Source organism: Vicugna pacos, chromosome 32, assembly GCF_048564905.1.
Source record: "Vicugna pacos chromosome 32, VicPac4, whole genome shotgun sequence".
Taxonomy (NCBI): domain Eukaryota; kingdom Metazoa; phylum Chordata; class Mammalia; order Artiodactyla; family Camelidae; genus Vicugna; species Vicugna pacos.
The window spans coordinates 2517562-2532066 of NC_133018.1; the positions used below are offsets into that span (position 1 = coordinate 2517562).

Genomic DNA, 14505 nt, shown 5'->3' on the forward strand with positions numbered 1-14505 from the left:
AGTTGGACCTGTCCTGCTACTCTAACCTTTCCTAAGAAAATTTTAAAACAATCTGGTAAATCTTAAGTGTGTCCTGTTCTGGCCTCTTTCACATGGAAAGATAATTCTTGTTCTTCAAGTGCATCAGAGGAGAAAAGGAACCCGAGTTTACTCGGTCCAGTGCGCTAAACTCTTAACTCGGGGACCCGTGCCCGGCGCCTGTGGCCAAGCCCTGCAGGGCCTCGGCCCGCGCGCAGCCCTGGGGCCACCCTGCTGCTGCTGCTGTCGGCTTAAATAAACAAGGGGTTACGTGAGACACGTCTCTCTTTTGACAGCTTATCTAAATGTTCCCAGTGGTGTCTTGTTTCTGAACAAGGCTAACCACCACCCTTGGTGCCCAGATTCATAGACTGCTTCTGGAGAATTCCTGCACAAGCACCACACCCTCACCACTCATCTGCGAGAGGAATACGCCAGGTGTAGTTTTGTGAATTAGGACAGAAGTGGTTCCCACACCTTCACTCTAAACAAGGGGAGACGAGCTCTCCGAAGAGACCCTTCCCTGTGGTTTTTGGAGATTCGGTTCGGTTTTCTAGCGAACGTGAAAAAGCAAAGCCAAGCTGTCTTAAAGGCATTGGTTAAAAGAAGGTATTAACTAGACGGTAAGTCATCGGTCGATTAAGTCTCTAGAACTTGAGAGAGAAGAAGGTCATTAAAACATTTCAGAAACAACCACGGGCAGGAAGAGGACACAGGCTGGAGGGACTTACCCCGGGGTCGCCGGAGGGGGCCAGCCTGCTAGGTTCGAGTTCAAGCAGCACTGTCATCCAGCTGCTCCTACGTGTCCGTTACACTGACCGTCTCTTTTGCAAAACAGCATCAAGAGGGAATGGGGGTTTCCCTTTACTCCCAGCCGTTGTCTTTGATCATGTGCGCGAGCTCAATGATGAACTTCCCTTCCTTGTACTTCTGACTGCTCTCAAAGGCGTGCTCCTTGGAAGAACAGAGAGAGTGGTTTCAGAACAGAATCTGTTTCACTCGTGTCATTACACACCTGGCAAAGGACAAAACAGGGTCATGTGCCCCCAGTGGGCCCTGCGCCGTGCGGACCGCGGGGGCTGCTCGGTGACCAGCCCTGGAGGGCAGTGTGGGCCTCCGCTGGACTCATCGTGGTCACACTTGGAGGGACCTGTTAGTTCAGGTTTGCCCCCGGGCACCTACCCTGTGCAGGGCAGTGAGGTGGTGGGAAGAGGGGCTCTTTCCTGGGGCTCCGGGCAAAGGGGGTGGTCACAGGCGTTGGAGGAGGCGGCCATCTGCTGGGGGGCATGGGGGAAGGCAGCGCCTGCAGAGGACAGCCTCCCGATTGGCCCACCACCTGCAGCCTGGGGGCCAGGGGTGCGCGGGGCAGAAGCTGGGGCATGGGACGAGTGGGAGCAGCCTCCCTCCCCTGTCCCATGGGGTCTGTGAGTGCCATCAGCTCAAAGACGCTATTTTCACACGCATTCTGACTGACAGCATCTGTCACATCACTTGGCACATTTTGTTTCCACCTGTAACATTTTACGTCATTGCAGTGAATCTGTCTGGCCCCCGTGCGTCTGAGCAGGACGGGCACTCACGTATTTCCACCCAAGCGTGGTCTTGCAGTTCTCACAGTAGATGTCCGCCACGGCGTGCAGGCCGGTGAGCAGGACCCGCTCCTCCGCGGGGCCGCAGCCCACGTTCACCCTGCGGGGAAGGAGGCGCTGGCACCCTCGCAGGGGCCCTGGGCCAGCAGCCCCTGCCGCCAACCCCGGATGGACCCGCCACCTGTTCCCAGGGACACGGTACTGTCCTTCCGGCCTCTCCACCTGACCCCTGCCCACCACACCTTTGACAAGAATGCAGGAGGGGACGGGCTGTGGGGAGGGCCCAGGCCCACCGTCTCAGTGGGAACCAGCCCACACCAGCCCTCAGGGAAGAGCATCCACCTTCTCCAGATGCTCAGACCCGCCAGCAGATGCCAGCGCAGAAGCAGGAAGTGGGACCTGGCAGTGGACGGGGTGAGGGAAGAGATACTCACACGGAATTGAAGAGGTAGGCTCGTCCCTGACTTCCCTGAAAGGACTGCAAAGAAGAAACAGTTTTAGAGGATGTGTTGCGGAGAGAGTAAGAGAATGCTGTTTGACATTTTGCAATCAAAGTGGAGAAGCCTTGCGTCACGCTGGAGATGGCGAATGGGTGGAGGGGCCGCCCTGCACAGCAGGAGTGAGCGTCACCGCCCAGGTCTGCATTCCCAGGGCCTCGCGGGTTCTGCCAGGACGGGACACAGTGCCAACCATCCGATCTCAGGGCAAGGGAAGCTTCCACACTTTTCTCCTGGAGGTTTTTTAAAGTTGCAGGCCAAGACAACCCCTTTCTTGGAGGAATGGCCCTTCCGGTGACAGCTCACCCCAGGAAAGTGTTACCAGCTGAGAAATAGCTTGGAGCAAGATCACATTTTCTGAGATGACCGAAGAGGCAGAACAGGGTATCTGTGCCTCTCTGGGAGTCCGGCCAGCCCTGGGCTTCACGGCCACAAGAACCAGAGGGGATGCCAGAGGGGATGCTCATCATCTGGGGCGCCAAGCTCAAGTGACCCAGCAGGACACAGACCTCAAAAGTAAACCGAGAAATGCAAACGCATCCAGAGCACTCTTGGCTCCTGCCTGTCGCCGGCAGGAGTTCACGGGCTGGGAGCAGAGCTGCCTGGGGCACAGGGCGCACGTGCAGACCCAGCACCGCCAGCCTGAGGGCGGGAGGAGGCGAGAGAGGACAGTTACTGAGGCCCGTCGGCCAGTGAGCAGTACTCGTGCAGACACAGGGCTGGGGGGACAGATGGGCGGGTGGGAGCACTGGGAGGAAAGGCAGCTATAAAATGACAAGAACAAAAATCACACCAAACCAGCAACAGTGACAGCTCCACGGGATGGCTCAGAAGGAAGCAGCACTTTCAGGTGTAGTTACGACCAAGGTGGTTTCACAACGAAGCCAAGCAGAGCCCCCGGCTGGGCCTCCAGAGACGCGTCCCGTGAGCCAGAAACAAAGCTTGGTTCTCAGCCACCAAGACCAGGGCCACCTGTCCACAGGCTCCAGAGGCCAGCATTGTTCTGACTTAAGTACACAGTCTTCAGACTGAAAAAAAGCAGTCTCTTCTTACGTGGCTTTCTAGGATTAGAGATATTAATTTATGTCCAATTTAACAGTCATCCTTATCGCCTTCAGTTTTCTAGACTGATTTTCCGGCTCCTCCCACCTATTCCACACGTCCACCTTTTTCCTGGATCAGTGCTGCGCTGTCGGCTCTGCGGCTCTGCCTCAGGCCGGGCTCTGCGAACGTCCGTCAACGAGGGTCAGACAACACGCACCTCCGGCTTGGGGGGCGCTCCGGCCTCTGCTGCAGCTACTGTCGCTCCACAAAAGTAGCCCCGGGGATGTGCCAGTGGACGAGCATGGCTGGGGCCCAATAAAACTTCACAAACGAGGGTGTGCGCAGGTGTGCCTGCGGACGGAGCCTAGCAAGCAGGTCTGCCAGCCCCTTGAAGGCTCCTGTGGGCAGGGGCTGCCCGTTATGCAGTGGGACCCAAGCCTCACGCGAGCTGGATTGTGACTGAGTAGCCTCGCAAGGAAGAACAGGCAGCGGGTCGTTTCTCCAGCGGCTGAACACGAGCCCGCACCTCTCTGCACCTTTTCATCCCGAGAAGCTGCTTTAACGTCAGGGCTGCCTCCAGCGGGCAGCAGTGGAGCGGCGGCCGTGGAGGGGGACTGTCACTGCTGCCCCAGGGAGCGTGCCCTCTCCCACTGTGTCGGGATTGTTGTCAATGTCCCCAAGTGGCTGATTATACACATGACAAACCGCTAACTGGAGACCAACGTGATGAGGGGGAACCCCCTCCTTTCACGTCCAGAGGCCACTCCTGGCCCCGCACAGCGAGCCGGGCTCAGAGCTTCTCTGTGAGATGCCATCTCCCCCACGGTAGCCTCTTCTTTTCTTAACCACTATGAGTTCAAAACATTTCTTACCTCCCTGACTATTAAACTACTGCCATAGATCTTCTAGGTTTCCTTTGTTCCATCGGTGTTCTCCGGTTTGATGTTAATTTTACTGCCCTGACGAGTAACTGATGCACCTCGCTCCCCGTGACCCTCCCCAGCGCTGCCCGCCGTCACTGCCGGGGCAGCCCCTCGGCCCCGACCCGGCCACTTGCCTTGGAGATGAGCTCATCGTGGTTGGCCAGGTGGGCTCTGCAGTGAACACAGCTGTATGTCCGGTGGCAGTTTGGCAGATAAGCTTGGAAGGTTTTGGACTTGGTCATCTTCACCATCTCTGCAGGGCTCTCCTCGCTCAGCTCAGGGCTGGCGCAGGGGCATCTGCAGCTCTGCCGGCCTCTCTGACACAGGAAACACTGCAATACGCATGCAAGAGCCGTTGTTGTGCAGAGGGTGTGTGGCACTGTCCACACCATGGGGATGGGAGAAAAATGCAGCGACCTGTGGGCAAACGGAGACATAGCAATGTGTTTAGGACGCATGTGCTGTAAAGAGTGGGGGAGGGCAGGCCTCCACGGTAAAGGTCTAGTTCTTTAACCTCTATTGTGCACACAGAATACTAACACCTATGGCTGAACTATACTAAATGTAGCTGGAAGTGGCAGGTGAACTACTTTTACTGAAGAGTTTGAGAAAATACTTGATAAAATACATCTTGTATCATGTGTGACTTCAGGAAACGTGAAAGAAACAGCAGCCTACAAGATGCACATCTGCGTGAGGCCAGCAGCACTGGGTACGCCTCGTCCCAAATCATGGAATCAGTGACTCAAAGCACATGACATTTATGAAATGTGTGATGGATCCAGTATTAACTCATCTTTAAGAAATTACCTGCTAGTCAGGAATGAGCCCTCACATATATACTCAGATGATTTTCGACAAGGGTGCCAAGACCATTCAAGGGGGAAGGACGGTCATCAGCAGGGTACTGACATGCGGAAGAATGAGGTTGGACCCCTTCCTCACACCATATACAAAAACGAACTCAAAAGGATCAAGGACCTAAATGTAAGAACAAAATCTATAAAACTCTTAGAAGAACACGTAGGAAAGAATCTTTACAATGTTAGATTTGGCAGTCACTTCTTGGATAAGAAACCAAAAGCACAGATATGTATGTGAATTTACTGAAGGTAAAGTGAGGAAAACGGGACAGAGGCACAGGTGAGGAGGTAATGGCATGGAGTTTCCAGGTCTGAAGACAGACACCCATCCACAGGCTAAGTCCAATAATCACAAGCAGGAAAAGTAAAAATAAAGCCACACCTGGTCACATAATAATGAAACTGCAGAAAAGAAAAGAAAAGAAACCTTAGAGGTTCGCAGGGGAGGGAAGATTATCTTTCAGTGGAGCAACTTCCCGAGTAACACGGAGCAGGGAAGGTACTTCGGAGAGAGAACTGCTTTCCCAGAACTCTGCATCCAGTGAAGGTATCCTCCAGGAATTCAGGGAATGACACTTGCAGACAACTAAAAAGTTTCGCTTTGTAACTTTCTATCCTTTTACCACTTTAACTTCTTTATGTGACTCACATACATTCAAGTACGTAAAACAAATATACTGCTGGCAAGTGATTAGGAATCATGTGTCTGTGTTGCCACCACCCAGTTTCTAGCCTTATCTTTTCATCCTTTCTGTGTCCTTGTTTAAGGTGTAATCAGTAAAGGAAATTCAAGGGTATGCTTCACACAGAAGAGAAACAACACTAAAGTCTGAACTTCAGACTCCAAAAAGAGGAAAATGGTGAGTAAAGAAAATGATAACCATGCAGGTAAGCAGAGCAGAGCGCCGGTGTGCGGACAGACCTGCTCGTGGCTAGGAGAGCGGGCGGCCCAGGCGGGGCAGGCGGATGGGCCCCAGGTCCTGGTGTTGGCCAGACAGAAGACTCACACATGGATTAAATTTAGATCCTGGTAAATTCAGGAGAAGTGTCCTAATTCCTGAAGAAACATCTATAAGGACAAAGACCCAGGTGTGTAACTTCCAAACCCATAGAGGCGGCAAGGAAGGGAAGGAAAGCGCGATGGGAAGAGGAAGCAGAGTCACCGAAGGAAGAGGGGTCTCGATGCTCGTGTTCAACAGAAATGGACTAAATGTTAGAGCTTAAGGTTTCAGACTAGACAGAAAACCAAGCTCACGTAGCTGCTGTTGACAGGACACACACCTTAAACAAGGACACAGAAAGGATGAAAAGATAAGGTTATAAACTGGGCGGTGGCAACAACACGGATGCATGATTCCTAATTACTTGCCAGCAGTGTATTTATTTTACATACTTGTATGTATGTGAGTCACATAAAGAAGTTAAAGCGGTAAAAGGATACAAAAAGTTACAATATTTAAACAGCAAAATAAAAACTACATTAAATATATGAATATTTCCCTTATGAAATAATATTTAAATGAAGAACTTTATTAGTGATAAATGGGTAACTTCAGAATGATAAAAACAGCAAGGAGATAATAAATAGCATATGTTAATCTTATTACCTAATAACATAGTCTCAAAATATTTAAGTCAAAAATTGAAAGAACTTTAAGGAGAAAGAGAAATCTAAAATCAAAATAGAATTAGTGATAATATATCAAGTATAAACATAGCATACATAGTAATGTATATATTTATAGTATATATAAATACTATATAGTAACTAGTATATAGAAATACCTATGTATACATTTGTATAAAATACAGTCTATAAATAGTGGCTTTTTTACTGTATCTTTCAGTAACTGAGAGTAAACGCAAATGTGGGCAGATATACAGGATTTGCACAATGTTATGAACAAACTGGAACTAAAAGACAATTAGAAAACTAAGCAGCACAGAATCTGCGCTCACTCAGTGCCCACAAACATTCACAGAAGTCAGCCACACAGCAAGTCTCAGCAAACTCTCCATCACCATATATGCTCCGACCACAATGCAATTAAATTAGAAATCAGCAATAAAATATAACTAGAAAAGTCTTCGTATGTTTAGAATTTAAGAAATGTACTTCTCTATACCCATGGGTCTAAGAATAGTGGAAATTAGAAAATATTTTTAACTAAAAAGTAACTAATTACTTACCAGGAGTTTAAGGGACATGTGGAATCTTATCAGGTGGATATCAGAAAATAAGGGGGGGAATGAATGAGCTAAACACCCATCTTTCAGAAGTTAGAGAAGTAACAGGAAAATGACCCCAAGAAAACAAGGAAATAAATAGTGCGGGGACGGGGGGAGAAACAGAAAAGGAAAACGTGGACACCCGGGAGAAGATCAGCGCGGCCAGAGGTGCGTCCCCGGGAAAGACAAGTGGACCTGACCCACCTCGGGAAGCAGGGAAGCGGGGAGGGGGCCACGCGGGGGAGATGCAGGTGGGTGGCACCTTCCGGGGACATCACTGCTGAGAGGTGCCAGGACAAATTTAAGTCAATATATTTGAAAATATAAACTGCACAGATACATTCCTAGAAAAGAGTAACTGAAAAATATGACTCAAGACGAAACAGAAAACCTGAATAATCCTTTAAACATTAAAGAAACCAAATCATTGGTAAAAAGTCTCCTCCCCAATTCAGAGAGAGAGGTTGCACCCCCGCAACCAGCTGACGGACCCGACAGCAAACCCCAGGCAGAGCGGTACAGGAATGGAAATCACGTTTCTTCTCAGAAACCAAGATGCAAACATCCTAAATATGACCAGGGAACTATATTCAATATCTTGTAGTAACTTACAGTGAAAAGAACATGAAGATGGATCTAAATATGTTCGTGTATGACTGAGGCACTGGGCTGTACACCAGAAACTGACTCAATGTTGTAAACTGACTATACTTTAATAAATGTAACATCTTGGTTAAAAAAAGAAAAAATACTATGACCATACAGGGTCTAGCACTATTTTAAAGGAGGATACAATTAAAGCGATTTTATCACAAGAATGCAAGATCATTTAACATTAGAAATGTGATTAATAAAATTTGCCATTGATTGCTGTGTATTTCAACAGATGCCAAAAAAGAGCATTTGACAAAATTTAATGTCCATTCACAATTTTAGATATACTCCATGCAGACTAAACGTAGGGACTTCCCTTCTCTGTTACGAGGCAGCTACAAACAAACAAACCAATAGCCCAAACCACCCACAGTAAACATCGTGCTTCATGGTAAAACTTAGAAAACGTCCTTCCTGAGATCAGGAAAATGCCCTCCACACGGCCAGAAGCCCCCGCCCCCAGCACAGGAAGGCAGGACGAGGGGATCCAGCATGTAGCTTATGAGAGGAAATATGCTCTCATACAATGCAGGGGGCGATACGTACAACGGATGTAACAATACAAAGTACCTAAGAGCAAATTCGAAGAACTGAAACATCTTTACAGAGATTATAAAACATTGAGAGGCATTAAGAAAAATCTTATTAATAAATGGAGAGCTAAGCCACGACCAGCACTGGAAGATGTAAATATCTGAATGTTCCCCAAAGTAATTTTAAAATTAAATGCAATTCATTGTGTGTGTGTGTGTGTGTGTGTGCAAATGAGTCAGGGAGCCAGTGAGAGACAAAGAGAGATCTGACTGAGTCTAAAACTTACTCTGGGGGAGGGGTAGAGTATGTGCTTCAATCCCCAGTCCCTCTATCAAAAAAAAAATAAATTTTTAAAAATAAATAAATAAATAAATAAAACTTACTCTAGAAGTGTCTGTAGGGGAAGAAAAGGTTTTCCTTGACCTTCTTACGGTCCCTGGCTGGTCTTTAAATGAAACCGACAAGGCAGAGTAAGAGGCCGGCGAGGCCACTCCTTCAGGAGCAAGATAAGCGGTCCTGTCGTCTCCCTTAGAGTCACCCAGACAGGCGTCCTGGCTCAGGACGGAGAACCCGGCCCACGGGACACCGAGGTGCCCAGACCCACCCCACACACAGGGGACAGCAAGGGCCTGCAGCTCATGCAGAAGAGGAGCTTCCTCCAGAAAACTGCGCCAGGCGACCGGGTATCTATAAGAAGAGGAGACAAAGTGGGTTCCCACTTCAAACCTTGAACCAGAGCTGACAGCTCACACTTCCCAACAGAAGGGAGGGCCCCACACACAGGTCCCGCCTGTGTCCCGCCACCAGGACGCAGCCCATTCCCTTCCTCAACATATGCTGCTCACAGCCAAGTGTCACGGTATTTCAGACACCCCCTGTTACTGGTTCCCCAAAACTTTTCCCCCATTACTGCCATTAAGTCTTGTGCCCATCCTGAATTTTCCCTTGGATTTCTCTAGAATCAAGGACAAGGCATCACGTTAGTCCCAATACATCTTACTGGCTTTTTCCATTGCCCTGACTGGGCCCTTTATGAGTTTGAGCCCTAGCATCCCTGCCATCTTTGATGAGCTCCGGGGAGGCACGGGAACACCCCTGCAGCTGCCCAGCTGGGACGCCCTGGCTGGCTCTGTCCCCGGCTCTGCTCCGGCCACGTGGCCCCCACCGTCCACAGACACATCTGACCAGAGACGACAGACACCGACCTTCACTCAGCCCAGCCTTTAAGCAGCAACACTCCTTATTCATAGAACGGGGGTGCCCCTCATTTCTAACTCAGAGTTGCCTTCGATGGGACACCACGGTTTCAAGTGGCAACTTGTGAGGGTTTTATTTCTTTTGAATTTCTCCATGCCATGTACTGGCCACCTCCTGCAGGCCCCCTGGGGTGCCCCCGCCCGGCCCATGGGCTCCTGTCACCTCTGCTGAGCCCAATCCATCTCAGTGCCCACGGTCACTCTTCAAAGGCAGGTGTGTGCCTCCTGCCCTTGTATCTGCCACCTGTGTCTCCTCCACCGCTGTCACCACCCCTCCCCAGTTGTCCTAGTGGAGCAGGGGCCGGGCCTGGATCTGGGTCATGGCTTTCACGCTGGATGTCCCCAAGGCATTGGGGAATCCTGGCCAAGTTTTCCAGCAGCCAGTATACAGATGGACTCTTCCAACAAGAGCTGCTGGCCACTTAGTCTCCACCCGAGTGACGGACGTGCAGAGGCATCGCATGACACACATCTATGAGGGGCCACTCTGTCCCCTGGGTTTGGAGAGCAGCCACCATTCCCAAAAAGATATCCATGTAGGATACGTTTTTAGAGCAAAGACACTATTCTGGGTTCTAGAAGTTTCTCTCTGTAAATAAGCATAGATGTGTGTTTTAAGAGAATGTGAATCAGGCCCGTGTCCACATGGTGCCGTTACCACGCTTTCTGAGACAGACCCTGAGAGCCAGGACCCAAAGCAAGCAGCTACATTCCCTGGACAGAGCGGACTCCTGGCCTCCAGGCACCCCTTGGTTCCCACACAGGTTCCCTTGTGACCTGCGCCCTAGCCTCCACCCCACCCACCTGGCTGCGGGGACAGATGGAGGCATGGGGACATTTTACTCCATCACCACCGCGGGAGAGAAAATGCAGCGGCTCTGGGAGAGCCCCACAGCCGAGGCCGCTCCTATTCTAAGCACCTGACTGGATGAGAACCAAAGGGATTAACAGCAGCCCGGAGAGGTGAGTGGTCTAATGAGTCTCACTGTGCAGACCGGAATGCAGGCCCAGAGAGGTTAACGAGCCTGCAAGTTTGCACAATGTGCTGGATTCAAAGCTGAGAGTCTCCACCCTAGACCACTGCGTCTGCAGACACCCGAACAGGTGTGAACATCACTCACTGATGCAAACCAAAGTCACACTCGTCTCTGTCCTACAACTTAGCAGGGTGGCAAAGATTTTTTTTTTAAGTTGATAACCCTGCTGGTGAGGGCACCTGCGATATCACCATTTGGTGGCACCACTGGAGCTCTGGGCACAGGTCCCTGGACTGAGGGTCCCTCCCTGCATCTCCCCACCCAGGCTGATTGGCACAGATGCAAGGTAACCAGGAAAAGGTTGTTACAATATCATATGTAATAACAAAAGATCAGAAATCATCCCATGTCTAACCCAGAGAGACTGGCCAAGGGCACTGATATACCTATCAGAAATGCTTCCAAGGTGGGACTTCAGGCTGGGGACAGGAAGCACAGGGAAGGTGACTTCCTTCTCACCGTCTGCTTTTGTGTAACACCAAGTGTGTGCATGGACTGCTCGAACTCGCGCACACAGGCACGAGAGCCCTGGGAGGCTCCCCATCAAAGGGCAACAGCACGTGGGTAATTTGCCTCTGGTGGTACCAACTTTCCTTCACACACCGGCTTCCTTCCTCCTTGAATTAAAGGATGAAAAGCTTTCTTCCACATTTCATGAACTGCAGCCTGGCTGGACCCCTGGGTCCCTGGGAGGGGCAAGAAGTCTCCTTCAGCCCCACCCGCCGCCTCCCTCGCCCTTAGAGCAAGCCCCCACTGCTCTCCCACCTGCAGGGCTCTAGGCCCACCGTCCCTCCCACCCGCGCTCCGGTCCTGCCCCTTCTGGCTCCCATGACACTGCTGATTCATGCGCTGGCACTGAGCCTTTCTTTTCTAAGAACCCGTGAAACATTCTTTTTATTTCTCTCATTAGTAACTAAGCTTCCCAGCTGTGGCCCCGGGACACACCCCAGCAGAGGTGCTGGCTTCCTGGCTAAGGAAGATGCAGGGACAACACAGGCAGGGCTGCCCACTTCTCAGCGGGAAGGGAGGGGACGAGACCAGAAGACTGGGTGGAGGCGGGAGGAAAGGGGCCAGGAATATTACACCATTTTATTAATCACATGCTAATTAAAACATAATCAAGCATTCGAAGCCCTGTCTTGGGGCACGGGGAGGGAAAACCCAGAGACGCAGAGAGGAACCAGAACAGGGCTGGTGCTCAGGGGAGGGCGCGGGATGCTGGGGGGACGGGTGGCACATGTGTGGGCCAGGCTGCAGGGACGAGGCCCAGAGGGAGCTCAACCCAACTGCGTCTGTGGAGCCTGGAGCCCAGGTGGTACCCGATCTGTCTGATGGGGGTGAAATGTTAATCCTATGGCTGCTGAGAATCACACCTGGTGTCATGTGGCTGGGACAGTGTGTCACACTGTCTCCAAACCTCACAGACCTGAGGCTCCGCAGGTGCCAGAGCAGGTGTCCCTTCCTGGGTAGGGGCGACGGGGCTTGGCTATGGGATTTCACTTTATCCTTACCAGCTGGCAGGCTTTTGGCAGTGCCACTGCCCCTGTCATGGAGCGATGTCGCCCGCAGTCAACTGGACCTCATATCCTCTGGGTGTCTTTCCTGAATCCACTCACACTGCCCTCCCTAGAACCCTCAGCCTCCAGGGACGAAAACGTTCAGAACTTCCTACATCCTCCCCTCAGTGCCCATTCCCACTCCCTGGAGGTTTGGCTGATTAGAAGATCTACTTGTCTAAAAAGTTCACACCAAATGACTCGCATAAGAGTGAGAACAGTTTTAAAGCAGGAGGACTCTCACTGCTTCTTCACACTCTGAACGATTTCCCACTCATCAGTTTCCCAGGAAGGAAAATACACTGAAACTCCATGGCAGGTCACTTGCCCCATCCACCTCCATCCCTCCCCTGGACAGAGGGTCCTTGTGGAACTTAGTGCAGAGAGGTAGGGGTCACAGATAAACATTGTAGGACACCACTCTCAAAGTAAAGAGCTTTATAAATTTTACTGCTTAAAAAATGGAAAGAATTAATATCTGGAGTCCAGTTAAAAGAACGCAGCTGTATCAGTCTTTAATTTTGGAGAATGCAGCATGAAACGGGGGCTGTTAACAACGGGGACACTGGGTGTGGGGCACTTGCTGGGACTGTACGTCTATACCATCTTTGCAACTTCTATGTAGATCTAAAGGTATTCTAAAATAAGTTTATTTAAGAACCAGAAAGACTACTAATTAGATTGGCGATGAAGAGCATTTAGTTACCTTTTAAAAGTGCCCAATAAATGCCAGGCCTTGGGCTCACAGCTGTGGTAAGACATGCTTTTGCCCTGGTCCTAGCTCAGGGGTTCCCACAAATAGAAGACTAGCCCAGGAGACACACGGGGAGGAAGTAGGAGGGGCCGGAGAGCCCCAGAGTTAGCCCCCTCGGACAAGAGCCCAGTGCACAAGTATAAACCTCAATGTCACCGAGATCCAGCACAGCACTGAGATGCACAGGGCAAGGGCTCCACCAACGTGTGACACAGCTCCTAGCGCAGAGCAGAGGCAGGAAGGGGCGCAGGTACTGGGAGGGGACAGCTGGCTCGCCTGACGCTCCTGAAAGCCATCCCCAGAGCAGGTAAGAGAATGAGGGACTGGTGGGTGAAAAGCACAACATTCCTGGGAAGGGAACAACAGGAATGCAGGAATGCGATTGAACAGAAAAAGTCTGGGTTGGGGACCCAACGGCCTCCAGGGCGGGCGGCAGTCTACCGGAGACGGAATTCCAGCCTCCTTCCCGCCCTGGAGCTCTGCACCTGACGTGGACTTCACCCATGCCGGCCTGGGGTGGGGGCGCCGCACGCGACAGGTCCGCAAGCTCCGCGCACTCAGAGCCCAGCTGGTGCCACAGGTGGTGGGGAGCTCAGTCGGGTCTCGACCTTTCCGTGGGCGACTTTCCGTAACCGTGCTGGGAGACCTCTTTTGTCCTCATTTCCCAATCGCGACCCTCTTTTTTTTTTTTTTTTTAAGAGGGAAAAGCCTCGGTGTGGCTTGTTCCGTCCCTTCCCCGGGGCGGGGCCAGACGGGAAGAAACCGGGAAACGCGCCGACATCAGGTGTGTAGTCCGCGCCGAGCCCGAGCCCGAGCCCGAGCCCTCCCGCCGCGACGCGCCGCGCCCTCCCGGCCTCCCCCGCCAGCTAAGCCCGCCGCCCCGGCCCGCCGGCCCGCCCTACTCACGGCCGCCCGCCGGTGCGCGCCCCGGCCCGCAGCGCCCAACGCTCAGCGCGGGCGCGGCTCTCCGGCGGCCCCGGCGCGGCCCGGGACGCGCTGCGGCCGATGGCGCCTCCGCCGGGCGCGAGGCATCCCCACCGCCGCCCGTGGGCCCCGGCCCTTTGTTTTGGAGCCGCGGCCCGGCCGCGCCGCCGTTAACGGCCTCGGAACGCGGCCCGGCCAATCAGCGCGCGGCCGGCCCCGGCCCCGCCCCGGCCCGCGCGCCCACTCCCGCGCGCCGCCGCCCCGAGCTCTGCCAGCTCGCGCTCAGCCGGCCGGGCGGGGCGCACGTGCTACGGAGCGCGCCGCGCTCCCATTGGCCGGGCCGCCGAGCGCGGCCGCGGAGCTAGCCTGTGAGGCTCGGCGGTCTAGAGGGCGGGGCCTAGAGGGGGCGTGGCAGGGCGGTGGGCGGTGCGCGCTCAACGAGGGACGCAGCGCGCAGGCGCGGGTTGACCTGGGCTGGGCTCTCGCGCCGCGGTGGTCTCGGGCGGTGGGGGACCCGGCGCCTCTGAGAAGCCCGCGGTCACCCGCTCTTCTCGGCACGCATGGGTCAGCCGAGGCCACGCTGGACCTGAGCGCCTCTGATGTGCACGTGGCCCGACAGGACGCCCT

General features: G+C 52.6%; 1 protein-coding gene across 2 annotated transcripts; it reads right to left on the reverse strand.

The window, feature by feature from the left end:
* Positions 1 to 600: 600 nt before the first annotated feature.
* Positions 601 to 14032, reverse strand: YPEL1 (yippee like 1). 2 transcript variants are annotated; one of them, XM_072953459.1, is made up of 6 exons: positions 13861 to 14032; positions 8735 to 9038; positions 4206 to 4488; positions 2042 to 2085; positions 1599 to 1707; positions 601 to 972 (listed from the first exon to the last, which is right to left on the reverse strand). In XM_072953459.1, the coding sequence occupies exons 3-6, from the start codon at positions 4461 to 4463 to the stop codon at positions 883 to 885; spliced, it is 501 nt and encodes a 166-aa protein (XP_072809560.1). In that variant the 5' UTR covers positions 4464 to 4488; positions 8735 to 9038; positions 13861 to 14032; the 3' UTR covers positions 601 to 882. The 2 variants fall into 2 exon arrangements, with proteins under 2 accessions (XP_072809560.1, XP_072809561.1); XM_072953460.1 differs by lacking the exon at positions 8735 to 9038 and having other exon boundaries at positions 13861 to 14023.
* Positions 14033 to 14505: the final 473 nt, after the last annotated feature.

What these genes read in the sequence shown, in the direction of transcription:
- YPEL1 (XM_072953459.1), bottom strand. Translation starts at nt 4,463, where the DNA reads ATGGTGTGGACAGTGCCACACACCCTCTGCACAACAACGGCTCTTGCA. An exon ending in ACGATGAGCTCATCTCCAAG is followed by an intron (nt 2,086 to 4,205) that starts GCAAGTGGCCGG and finishes TCTTCTTTGCAG; the next exon opens with TCCTTTCAGGGAAGTCAGGG. An exon ending in GCCTACCTCTTCAATTCCGT is followed by an intron (nt 1,708 to 2,041) that starts GTGAGTATCTCT and finishes CCTTCCCCGCAG; the next exon opens with GGTGAACGTGGGCTGCGGCC.